The sequence below is a fragment of the Panicum virgatum genome, chromosome 9K, assembly GCF_016808335.1.
Source record: "Panicum virgatum strain AP13 chromosome 9K, P.virgatum_v5, whole genome shotgun sequence".
Lineage (NCBI taxonomy): Eukaryota > Viridiplantae > Streptophyta > Magnoliopsida > Poales > Poaceae > Panicum > Panicum virgatum.
This window is the reverse complement of record NC_053144.1, coordinates 1,317,303-1,328,642: the sequence shown is the minus strand read 5'-3', so window position 1 is coordinate 1,328,642 and position 11,340 is coordinate 1,317,303. Positions and strand designations below refer to the sequence as shown.

Here is an 11,340-nt window from a genome sequence, read left to right as displayed (position 1 = left end):
AAAATATTGAAAGTAAGGATTCACCTCTAGCAGCCTTTCAGCAAAAGAACTCCAGAGCCAAAAAGCTTTGCATGTCTAGGTAATGGGCTAAGTATACCCAAAGTCGGGTAAGTCTTGCTGAGTATTAGTATACTTAGGGTTGCTGTTGTAACCCTTCTGAGCAGGTTGTGCCCCCGCGGACTTCGAGGAGGTATGTGCGTCCTGGATTGGACAACCGCTTCCTCCAGGTTGGACCGTCGAGTGGGCCCCGTCTTCCCCGTGAAGAACGAGTACGTTGGCGTCACATCGGTGGGCAGGATGTGGACCTTGCCTTGTATCGTCGTCGTGGATATCGTATTGTATTTCGAACTCGGTTTTTAAACTTCCGCTGTGCTTTTGAACTCTGTCTTTTGTATTTAAACCTTTTATGTAAAACCTGTGTTGTAAATTAATTTGAAGATTTCTGTATGCTGGTATCACCTGTGCTCGTCTTCGTACGGGTCTACTAGTGCAATTGTGATTCTGGAGTACAGTAGTTTAATCGGAATTTATCCGACAGCCTGTCAGATTACACCGTTTTAAGTGCACAGTAACTTAATTAAGTATTAAGATGATGGTTAGCGCACTTAAGCCGGTTTAATTGGGCGGTCCTGCTACAGGTAACTTGCACTTCCCCGAGTAACCACGCTATGGGATTAGACGGGTGCACTACGCCACCCGGCTGTGGCCCCATCAAGAGCCACGACAATACTACTGGCTACCACGCTACAACTTACCAGGGCACAATACTAACTGTGCTTTACCTCAAAAAAAAAACTAACTGTGCCCCTTATTCACTCGTTCATTGCCTTATTTCTCAGATCCCGGAAGTTCCGTGCAATGATCATCATTTCTTAGAGGCCACTTCGTGGCATAGAGCTGAATATACACCACTTTCATCTTGGGCGTCAGGCAGAGCATTCCTATACAGAGAGGCGATACGACAAATACACCTGGCCATAGATCCCACCAGTTGTTCGCAAGTTTGACAAGCACCGCCAAGATACCAATGTAAAACATCAAATACAGCACAAAGAAAACATCCTGCAAGCAGAAGCAAGGAGTAAGTGTAAAATATTAGTTAAGACTTAAGAGGCAAAACAAACAAATACTTAACTAGCTCCTGTACACGGAAAAGAAGAAAGAAAGAGGGTTCATTAATAGTAAGAGTCGTAAGTACCAACAAGAGGGAACAACATCATTTCCCAATTGGATGGAATAAAAGGGTTCAAGACCAATAAGATAAGGACATTCCAATATTTCTAGTACACATTAAACTCAGAAAACTTTATCGGTAACTGCAAACATATCAAGGCTACTATCAGCAAATAGGCGAAATTATAGGGTAAAGGATCTCTGAATAAAGAGCAGAGAACACTACTAATACATGCTTTATATTGGCATTGTCTTCTCATAAGTTTGGATAGGGAAGAAAGATCTTTATTGTTCCTAAACCATATGCCCTTTTCTTTTCCTAATAGTTTAATTAACAGCAGCCTGGTCAACTAAAGTCTAGTTACTTAACAACATTTACAAAGTAATTAAACAATGATCATGCAGGCTTCAAGTAATGTAGCGACACACTAACACACTAGTGGATTTCTTAATAGATGAAACAGGAAAACTAATTCCAAAATCTTGGGCAACAAACAAAAGGCCTTGTTGGTTGCGGCCAACAAAACACATAGATTGACGATAGTAGATAAAATCTATCTAGGGTATGGGCAAGTGAGTGTCAATAAACGGGGGGTAATCTAATTAATATTCTTTTCTGTGAAAAAAAGGAGAATAATTGAGAATTTGATAGATCTAGAAGGACAAGTGGGGAAGAAGAATCCTCACAAGTGCGAGCTTGATCAGAAACGCCTTCCGAGGGTCAACGATGGCTACCACCTCCTCTTGCCCCGCCGCCGTCTTCAACCCTGCGGAGCTTTTCACGGGGCCATCCACAGGAGAATCGGGAACAGCCGTCGCCATCAGTTTGTTTCCTGCGGTGGCGCTAGGGTTGATTAAGCTTCCAAGGCCGGAAAGCGCAGGCAAGGAGCTTTGGGGGCGTTAGGGTTAAGCTTTTGCTGCGGCGGAGATCGCGAGGATGCGTGTTTGTTTTCTATATATGTATAATACAGTGCGGTGGACGTCTCAAACTCGGCAGAGAACACGGATTGGAATCGGAGGTTTGGCCTGATCCGATTTGTTGTTTGGTCGGAGGGATTGGGATGAGAAGGTTCCATATTCCGTTACCTGCCTCCGCTCGTGCTCGTGCTGCTCGTCGTGCCCGCCCTGCTCGTCGGCGGCAGCTCCCCACCGCCACCGGGGATGAAGACGAGGCCCAGCACCTGGCGGGAGGCAGGAGGAAGTAAATCCGAACTGCAGCCAACTGGGCTGCAGGGCCAAGAAACGCTTATGCAGCCCATAAAGCTGGACAGAGAGAGCAAGCCGACAGCCCAGCCCAGAAGGATTCTTATGGTGAAAAAAATTTTATTTATCTCCCTAAACTATGGGCCGAGTTTATATTTTCACCTCAAACTCGAAAACTGGGTATTTTAGCTCCCCGACCTCGCCATACCGGACATACGAGTCTCAGTGGTTTTCCTTGTTTTCTTTTATATTTATTTTGAATAAATTTTTAAAAAATCATAGTAATCCAAAAAAATCAGAAAATGAAAAAATAAATTTTGTTGTACTCCACATTAGTAGATATACGCAGTGAACATATGATATGATATAATTCAATAAAAAATATCTTTTTACTTTTAGATATACACTTTTCTAAATTAATTCATATCTAAAGTTTTTGTGGTCCAATTATGGTGAATTTTTTGTGGTGAGCTAATAATTATATTATTGAGATATAGTAAAAATTTCATTGTCATTGGATCATTTTGTCTTAAAAAACTGAAGAATCTCATATAGCTTGGAATTAAACTCCTAAATCTATATCTCAGGCATACATTATCCAATGAGCATGAAATTTTTACTACAGATCAACCATTTAATAGTTAGACCAGTATAAAAATTTCACCATAATTGGACAAAAAAATATAGATATGAATTAATTATAGAAAAGTGTATATCTAAAAGTAAAAAAAATACTAGATTATATCATATCATATATTCACTACATGTATCTACTCATATGGAGTCCAACAAAATTAAATGTTTTATTTTATGTTTTGTGATTTACTATGATTTTTCAAAGTTTCATCCAAAATAAACATAAAAGAAAAGAGGAAAACCACTCAGAGAACCGGAACCGCCTACGGATGTCAGACTTTCGGTATTGCAAGTTCGAGGAGCTAAAATATGCGGTTTTCAAGTTTAGGATGAAAACGTAAACTCATCCCACAGTCCAGGGAGGTAAATAGAACTTTTTCCTCATCCGGTGGTACGAAGAACTTATCTTTTGGGTTTTGGCATTGCACTGAACACAAAGAACTTAATCTCAGACATCCATCCCCTTTGAGAAAAGTAGGGAACAAAATCGATCTAAAAGTCGTTTCAAACTGGAGTAGCATGTGACACGTTTTCTCTCATGATGCTAATAGTCGATCTAAAAGTGTCTGCAGCTGTAATGCTGCCATCAATGGCGTCACATGCGAGCAGGGTTAACAATTTCGGCGAAATTTCGAAAAAAATTTCGTTTCCGCTAATTACCGGGAAAAAAATTTCGGTACATTTCGGTATTTTTCGTTTTGAATTTGGAAATTTCAAAAAAAAATTATAAAAAATTGGAAAAAAAATATGATAAAAAACTAGGTGTTTTTCTAAGCAAATAGGACTAGAACACACTCAAATCTAAGATCATTTGCTAGGCTAAAATTAACATTTGAAACCATAATTTGAATGACTCGTCATTTCATGTGCAAAAATTTGTTTTCTCCCCTCGACTTCAACTAGACTTTGGTTTATCATGATGTTGGTGAGGTACCTATTCAATTTCATACGCATATAAACGCTTCTTCTTTATTTGTCAGAAATTTGCTTGTGGTTTGGACATGACATGGGCAGGTGTGCAATACACACGCACGTTTACTCTTTAATTATGTCGCTTCTGCTAGCTATACGCAGAAACCATGAGAAGTTGTAGTAATGTAGAATTAACTCTGACGATGAATCCGTACGTATCATGCATGTGAATTGTTTTTTTCCTATAATAATATCTATATGCATGCTTTTCCTTAAAGTTAGCGACAAAATTTGTGAGAGACCGTAATTATTTTAGGATGGCATGTAGTAGGAGTAAAACAGATTGGAGTATTTGAGAACTTGAAAATTTTAACCAGCTATTAATATGTTTTTCATGACCGAACTCACACTTTAAAATAAAAGTTTGTTTGGAGATTTGACTGCTAGGCTTGTACTATATAGGTTGCTTGCCTTGTACGCACGAATAAAGTATCTTTGTCGTATCAAGGATGGTAAACTACTGAGACAGATTAGATTCGTTTTCTTATTTTACAATGTATGTGCAGTCAACAGAATAATTTCTAATATTGTTACACAAATTAAGCTTTCTTGTCAGATGATGAATATATATAACAATTGGTGTACTCTGTTGTATTTAAATGCAGAGAATATGCTACATGGACTTAGTATGGACTATGTCTTTGCCTCTGTTGTATCTTTGGATTGTAATAATTCTAATAGACTTTGGATGTATTGTGTTGTAATAATTTATAGGCATATCCGCAATAACAAGAATAATAAAAGTCCAGTTGAGGCCTAAGAGAGAAAATGGAAGTTGTCACATGAAATGACAAGACTTTTAATTGATAGTTTTTGAAACAATTAAATAACTTTCAAACCATTGCTCAATTGAAAAAATTCGTAAAACAAAAGTTGTAGATCTTGAAAAACTGAACAAAGTTGGTATTCAAAAGTTTTTCATTTGACCTCGGGAATAGTAGGAAAAACACAAATTACATAATTTTCCGGTCGAAAATCACCGAATTTCGGTCGAAATCACCGAAATTTCGGTCGGAATTCATCGGAATTTCGTTTTTTGAATTTGAGGTTCTTTCCGTTCGGAATTAGCGAATTTCGGCGAAATTTCGACCGAAATTTCGTTTCCAGCAAACGGCGGGATTCGGAAAAAAAACGAAAAGGTAAACCCTGCATGCGAGTGCTGCCTTTGCCTTGCATGTTGAACAGGATCGACACGGTCACATGATCAGCACTAGAAAAGCCGCACGCGACGCGTTGCAGGCTTGCAGTCGCAACCGTAGCTGCGGCAGCATGGTCGAGCGCTGACTCGTTGAGATTTTGACAAGTACGTGATGATGGACGAGCGCTGACTCGCGCGGGATGATAATGCTATGATGGTGTCAGCGCTCCGTCGTTTCTGCCTATGCGCCGTCCAGACTGTGCTAGACTGCTTGTGGGGCCGTACCCCAATACTCACATCGAATCTCCATCTCCTGACATTATGAGAGAGAGGCTGTGTTTAGAGGAGGGAGAAGGGGAGAAAAAGTCGCATCAGTCACTGTAACACATTGTAGCACTTTTTGTTTGTTTGTGGTAAATATTGTCCTACTATGACCTAACTAGGCTCAAAAGATTCGTCTTGCAACGTACATCAAAACTATACAATTATTTTTTTTATTTAACTACATTTAGTACTCCATGCATGGGTTATTTGCTATATTTAATGTTTCGTGTGATAAGAGATGTGATGGAAAATTTGGAAATTTTGTGAGAACTGAACACACCCACAGAGAGAGAGTTCCAATCAGACAAGCGAGCTTTCACACCTGTTCATCAGGCAGAGCGAGAGAGAGGCTAAGGCAACGACAAATGCAACATGGACCAAGAAACCACTGATAAATGATAACAGAACAACAACTGCATCGTAGGGCCAGGGCCAGGGCCAGCAGGGTTAGATCTACAACAAAATCAACTTCCTAACTAAATTAGCAACGCTACGACCACCGCATCTCCCAACTAATAAGCAGGCAGGCCTCTGTTTTCCACTGCCCGGACGCAATCATCTCGCCAATCACCCCCAAACACATGGAATCTGTACACACAACTCTGGAGATTGAGGGTGCTAGTCGAAGCTCGACGACCGGCTCCAGTAGCCGTCGGCCGAGGTGTCCACGGTGCTGCTGCAGCGCGAGAGCGTGTCGTCCTCCTCCACCCCGAGCAGCGCAAGGCTCAGATGCGACTGCATGTTAGACTCAGGGGTTGAGATCTCCTCATCCGAACCGTCGAAGCTGGCGGTGACCTGCGACCGTGCCCAAGCGATTGTAGCGTCGTCCCCTTGGAGCAGTTTCAGGACCTGGGTCGCATAATAAGCATTTCGAAATCAGACTTGTGCAGCGAGCGGTGCTGTTTTTGATGAAACTGCAAGTGTTCTTCTTTCCATGTAAATCATCATGTTCTTACCAGTGACATTTCTGGTCTAGAATGAGAGGATGTCCTTGTGCACAGCGAAGCGGCCAGCGTCATCCTCTCCATTTCATCGCAGTCATAATCGTTCCCCAGAAATGGGTCAACCAGCTGTTTAATTTCTCCACTGGACAGCAAGGGCTTTGCCTGTAACCATGAAGGGAGATTAGAAAAAAGAAATCACAGCTCTCATGTTCAGCAGTGATCAAATGGACCCATCACCGTGAATATAAAAACTGAACTAACAAACATGTGGCTACAGTATTGTTCTTAGGCCACGACATGTTACTGATCAAGCCAGCTTGCATAAAAAACAGTGCTGTAAGGAACATACCCAACCAACCAGGCTTTCCTGGCCCTTTGCAGTTCCTGGTGTAATGGGTCTCCTTCCTGAAATAATCTCTAGCAGTACGACTCCAAAAGCATAGACATCAATCTTCTCATTGACCTTACCATACGAAAAATATTCGGGAGCCAAGTACCTGTATAAGAATAGTTCGTTAACCACTTCAGATTTTATGTTCAATTAACAAAAACAGTAAACCATAGCTCAGAGATGATACAGACCCGAAAGTTCCGGTGATGTCAGTACATGTTAGGTGGGGAGTCGAAGCTGACACTTGCTTTGCTAACCCAAAATCACAGAGCTGCAATTTCCAAAAGGCAATGATGTCACAACCATAAACAACATTACTGACAGGTGTGTACCTAATGGTTGTTACAATGACATTCAAGAAAATGGTTCTTACGAAGCATCACTTCTTATGCATCAAGTTAATTTATGAACCCACATGTCTCACATTTTATCCTTAATCAAAAAAAAGACTCACTATATAGATCTAGACTGGGGGAAACATGAACTCGTCCAACTTATAGCCCTAGGTATTTGCAAGCTTAATCTGAATATTTACCCTTGCCCCAAAATCCTCAGAAAGGAGGACATTTGAAGACTTAACATCGCCATGAATCACAGATTGGGTCACACTGCCAAGATGAAGGAATTCAAGTGCTCTTGCAATGTCGATTGCTATCTTATTTCTCCTCTCCCAGATAAGAAAATTATTGTCATCATTATTTCCTGAAGAGCAATAGCAGTAACCAATAAGAGGCCAGCTAGCAGAAAAGTTAAGGACTGAAGAGATTGTTGTATTATACCTTGAGGCTTACCATGAAGAGCTTTGTCCAAGCTTCCTTTGGACATGTGATCATATACCAACACAAGATTGTAGTTCTCAAAGCTGAATCCCCTTAGTGCGACAATGTTGTCATGTTGCAAGCTGGTTACAATCTCAATCTCTGTAATAAACTCATGTATTGCATCAATCGAGGGTTTCAGAATCTTTATGGCAGAATATGTTCCATCATATAGTTGTGCCTTGTAAACTTGGCTGGTTCCACCTTTTCCAATTAGCATATCTGCATCACCAGAAAGAAAAATAAGTTGTTCATTTAGTCAAAACAAAAAAACGCACATACTAAAGTAATGATACTGTTAGAGGCAATTACCAGGTGAATAGTTGGATGTTGCAAGTTTGAGTTCTTCGTAACCAAACAACCGGCAAACTGAAGAATACTTCTGTCGAAGCAATTCCAATTCACTTGGAGGCCATGCTACATCATAGAAAGCGAAAGAAAACATAGATTCTGGCTCAACAGCTGAAGTGGATTCAGTTTCAGAATCACAGTTCAACCTTGGACTTGCATCCGATTTCAATAGTTTGCTGTCTGGGTGGACTGAAGTGTAACGGCTTGGAAGCCTCATTGCCCATTGAACCATTGAGATTTTTGCCCATTCAAAAGATGAGCTTCTGTGATGGCTGAAGATCCTCCTACGGAGGTGGCAGCGGTCGGATCTTCCTTCTATCATCCTTCTCAATGACATTGGAGAACTCAAGTGAGTTTCAGCATTTCGTGCAGAGTAATTTGGTGAATCCTCAGCTTCTGTGGATACAGTAGAGGATGACTGTTCAGTAGTAGCCATGCAAACTGAGCCATCCCTCTTACTAGGTGATGTCTCCGAGTTCACATGAATATGACTGGAGAAACTGCTGCTACGCCTAATCACACCTTTTATACCAACAGAACGTTTGGATCCCCCAGAACTCCTACCCGAACGTCCATTCTTAGGCAGCCGGCAGTACAGGTCGCCATCCCCTTCAAGCGCCGACTTGGATGGTTTAGCACCTTTCCAACTCACAGTTGAACGCTTAGAATCACCAATACTCCTGCCAGAATGACCATTTCTTGGGGGTAAGACACAGTAGAGCTCCCCAGCCCCTTCAGTTGGCAGATCAATTGAATCATGGTCCTGCCTACTTGAAGTACTTGCGACTGAATCGGAACTCCTTGCCGGAAGCACACAGTACAACACGCTAGCACCCTGACCAGGAAGCTCCGAAATCCCATCTTTCTGTTCAGCTGTTGACTCTTCAGCTTTAACAGAAGGATCTGTATCAATCTGAATCTGAACCCTTGACCAATCCACAGGGTCCATGCATGACTCTTCAGACTTAACAGAAGGATCTGTATCGATCTTAACCTGATCCCTTGACAAATCCACAGGTTCGACGCATGACTCTTCAGCCTTAACACAAGGATCTGCATCAATCTGAACCCGATCCCTTGACAAATCCACAGGGTCCAAGCATGAAACAGGCTGCGCTTCCACGATGGTGTCCTCTGGCTTACTGTCCTTTGTGCCAACATCTTGCGTGGTGTCACCCTCACCAACATCTTTAGGTTGATGGGCTTGGAACGGCACTACGCAATACATGTCATCTTCACCACAAGGAGCAACTTCAGCTGAGATCTTGCCTGAGTGGATATTTGATTCTCTCTTGAACTCGATCTTGCCATTGTTCACGGCAAAGACCGCACAACTTGCGGGCAGCTTCTTCGCGCAATACTTTGCAACTGAATGCAAGGACCTGAAACAATAGAAAGCACGGATCACAATAGTGGAGGTAATCATGGAGCGAAAAAAGCTTAGAGCTTCCATAGTGGACAACTGGAAAGCACTGAGCATCAAACGCTGATGGCACTCACGAAATTGCACGCCTTTTCTTAGCGAGCCCAAGGACAAGCTTGGAGGCCTCAAACAGTTTGGCTTCACGGACTAGTGCCTTGCGAACCGACGAGTCCTTGCAAATCTTGACCTTCAGATTGATCTGCGCATACAACAGACCACCATTACAAGTTAGCACACAGAACAAAACAATAAATTGCAGGGAATTAACCATGGCAAAGCCACGGAAGAATGGGGGCAAAGGATCGATCACCTTCGGGCCAAAAAAAAAAAGCAAATCTGTGCAAGTCACCACAAAAGGGGAGGATAAGAGATGAAGCAAGACTTAAAAATAGAAGAAAAGTGATTGAGAGCGAGAAGACTTGTCATGTTAGCAAGGCACTCGCGAGCAGCACAAACGAATCTATAGCACGGCAGCAGAGAAGCGAGCAGCGACCTGCTTGAGGTTGCAGAACCCCTCGTAGACGCCGAGCATGGCGTCGAAGTCGACCGCGGCAGCCGCCTCCGCCCGGGACGCCACGACGACGTGGACGGCCACGACCCGGTCCCCGGGCGCCGCCGCATTGACGAGCACCCACGTCAGCAGCGCCCGGCTCTCGTTGTCCGCGCGCACGCCGACCACCACCGTGCTCCCATCCGCCTCCGCCTCCGCCTCCGCCTCCCCGTCCGGCGCCTTCCCCGAGCACCCCGCCTCCTCCTCCTCCCCCTGGGCCTCCGCCGGCGCCGGCGACCCTTCCTCCTGCTCCTCCGGCTGCTGCGGCGGCTTCCTGGACACCTTCATCTGCGCGCCGCGTCGTCGTCCCTCGCAACTCACGGGAGAGGGGCGACCGCTGCGGCGCGCGCGACCATGGGCACGGGCTGGCTGACAGGCGCGTGCTCTTGTGCCTCGGGCGCCGCGGCTGCACCGCTGGACCGGCTCCCTCCTGGCAACCGTCGCGTCCTGCCTCCTCGCCGCGCGCCCTCTTGTTCCGTTGCTCGTCGTTGCGCTCGCTCCGTGCCTCTCTCTCCTCCTCCGCCTTGGAGGTCACGTTGGTTCGTGCCCGTTGCTGGCTCTGGGCTCTGGCTGGCGGTTCCCCTCTCCTCTGCGGCTCTGCCTGCCCCCTCTGGCCTGCTTGTCGTGTGGCTTCTCTTCCCCACCAGGACGGAGGCCACCACTTGGGCTTCGTAGTTTAGTAGGTTGCCAGCAACCGCCGTTTTCTTTCTCCGTTCCGTTGCACATTTCCCCTGCCACCTTTTTTTTCCCTCTTTTTTTTTACAGGAATCCGAATAAGAATTTAGTTTATCTTTTTTCCCCTCTCTTTTTTTTTTCTAAGGCGAGGCAGTTGGCAGATGCACGTGGTGAAAAGGCGTGTGGGAGGCACGCAGGAAAAAAAGGGGCAAGATTCCGACAGCAGTGAAGTCTTGGAGGGCGGCGATCTGTGACTGTGCCGGGCAATAATTACTGCCACACCTGCTGCCCTCGCTTTTTACTGGATCAGACACTGATCAGCAACCCGGCGGCAATTATCAGCCGTTAATCCCTTTCCAGGATGCTACTAATCCAGCAATTAGCCACAGGTAACCCTCTGCCGCTCTGTCAGGAAACGTACTGCTGCTCGCTCTGTCATAATTTTGGTCAAACCTGATGGGTGGAGGAGAGACGACTTGAACCCGAAGCTAAAGGCGACGAAAAAGTCGTAGCCGGTCTACGCTGGTCTTCATTTGCCTTCTTTATTCATTGGATCCCTATTGGATAAGCGTCTGCGTCTGTTGGGAACTCATCGGCGAGAGAGGTCACACTCGCTGGTCAGCTCATCCTGGCTGCAACCGCAAGTCAGATTTTTCTAGAGGACAGATTAATCAGAAATTCCGCGCTCCTAAATTTGTTTTTCGTTTCATCTAACTACAACTCTTTGGTTTTCATTTAAAAT

The 11,340-nt window shown here is 44.2% G+C and overlaps 1 protein-coding gene and 1 long non-coding RNA gene across 3 annotated transcripts; both read right to left on the bottom strand.

Annotated features, from left to right (window-relative positions):
• Positions 1–844: 844 nt before the first annotated feature.
• LOC120649156 lies at positions 845–2,417 on the bottom strand. Its single transcript, XR_005665183.1, has 3 exons — positions 2,260–2,417; positions 1,861–2,006; positions 845–1,062 (listed from the first exon to the last, which is right to left on the bottom strand). It is a non-coding gene; the product is annotated as an uncharacterized LOC120649156 (long non-coding RNA).
• Positions 2,418–5,819: 3,402 nt separating this feature from the next.
• Positions 5,820–10,561, bottom strand: LOC120649155. 2 transcript variants are annotated; one of them, XM_039925863.1, is made up of 9 exons: positions 9,867–10,560; positions 9,451–9,572; positions 7,912–9,332; positions 7,561–7,821; positions 7,317–7,483; positions 6,973–7,052; positions 6,740–6,887; positions 6,403–6,552; positions 5,820–6,295 (listed from the first exon to the last, which is right to left on the bottom strand). In XM_039925863.1, exons 1-9 carry the CDS (start codon positions 10,209–10,211, stop codon positions 6,065–6,067), a joined length of 2,925 nt encoding a protein of 974 aa, XP_039781797.1. In that variant the 5' UTR covers positions 10,212–10,560; the 3' UTR covers positions 5,820–6,064. The 2 variants fall into 2 exon arrangements, with proteins under 2 accessions (XP_039781797.1, XP_039781798.1); XM_039925864.1 differs by having other exon boundaries at positions 5,894–6,295; positions 7,573–7,821; positions 9,867–10,561.
• Positions 10,562–11,340: the final 779 nt, after the last annotated feature.

Bases quoted from the DNA above. Each gene is read 5' to 3' on its own strand.
- LOC120649155 (XM_039925863.1), bottom strand. From the start codon at position 10,211: ATGAAGGTGTCCAGGAAGCCGCCGCAGCAGCCGGAGGAGCAGGAGGAA. The intron at 7,822-7,911 runs GTAATTGCCTCT...CTGGTGATGCAG, and splicing joins AACATCCAACTATTCACCTG to ATATGCTAATTGGAAAAGGT. The intron at 6,553-6,739 runs GTATGTTCCTTA...TCATGGTTACAG, and splicing joins AGGAAAGCCTGGTTGGTTGG to GCAAAGCCCTTGCTGTCCAG.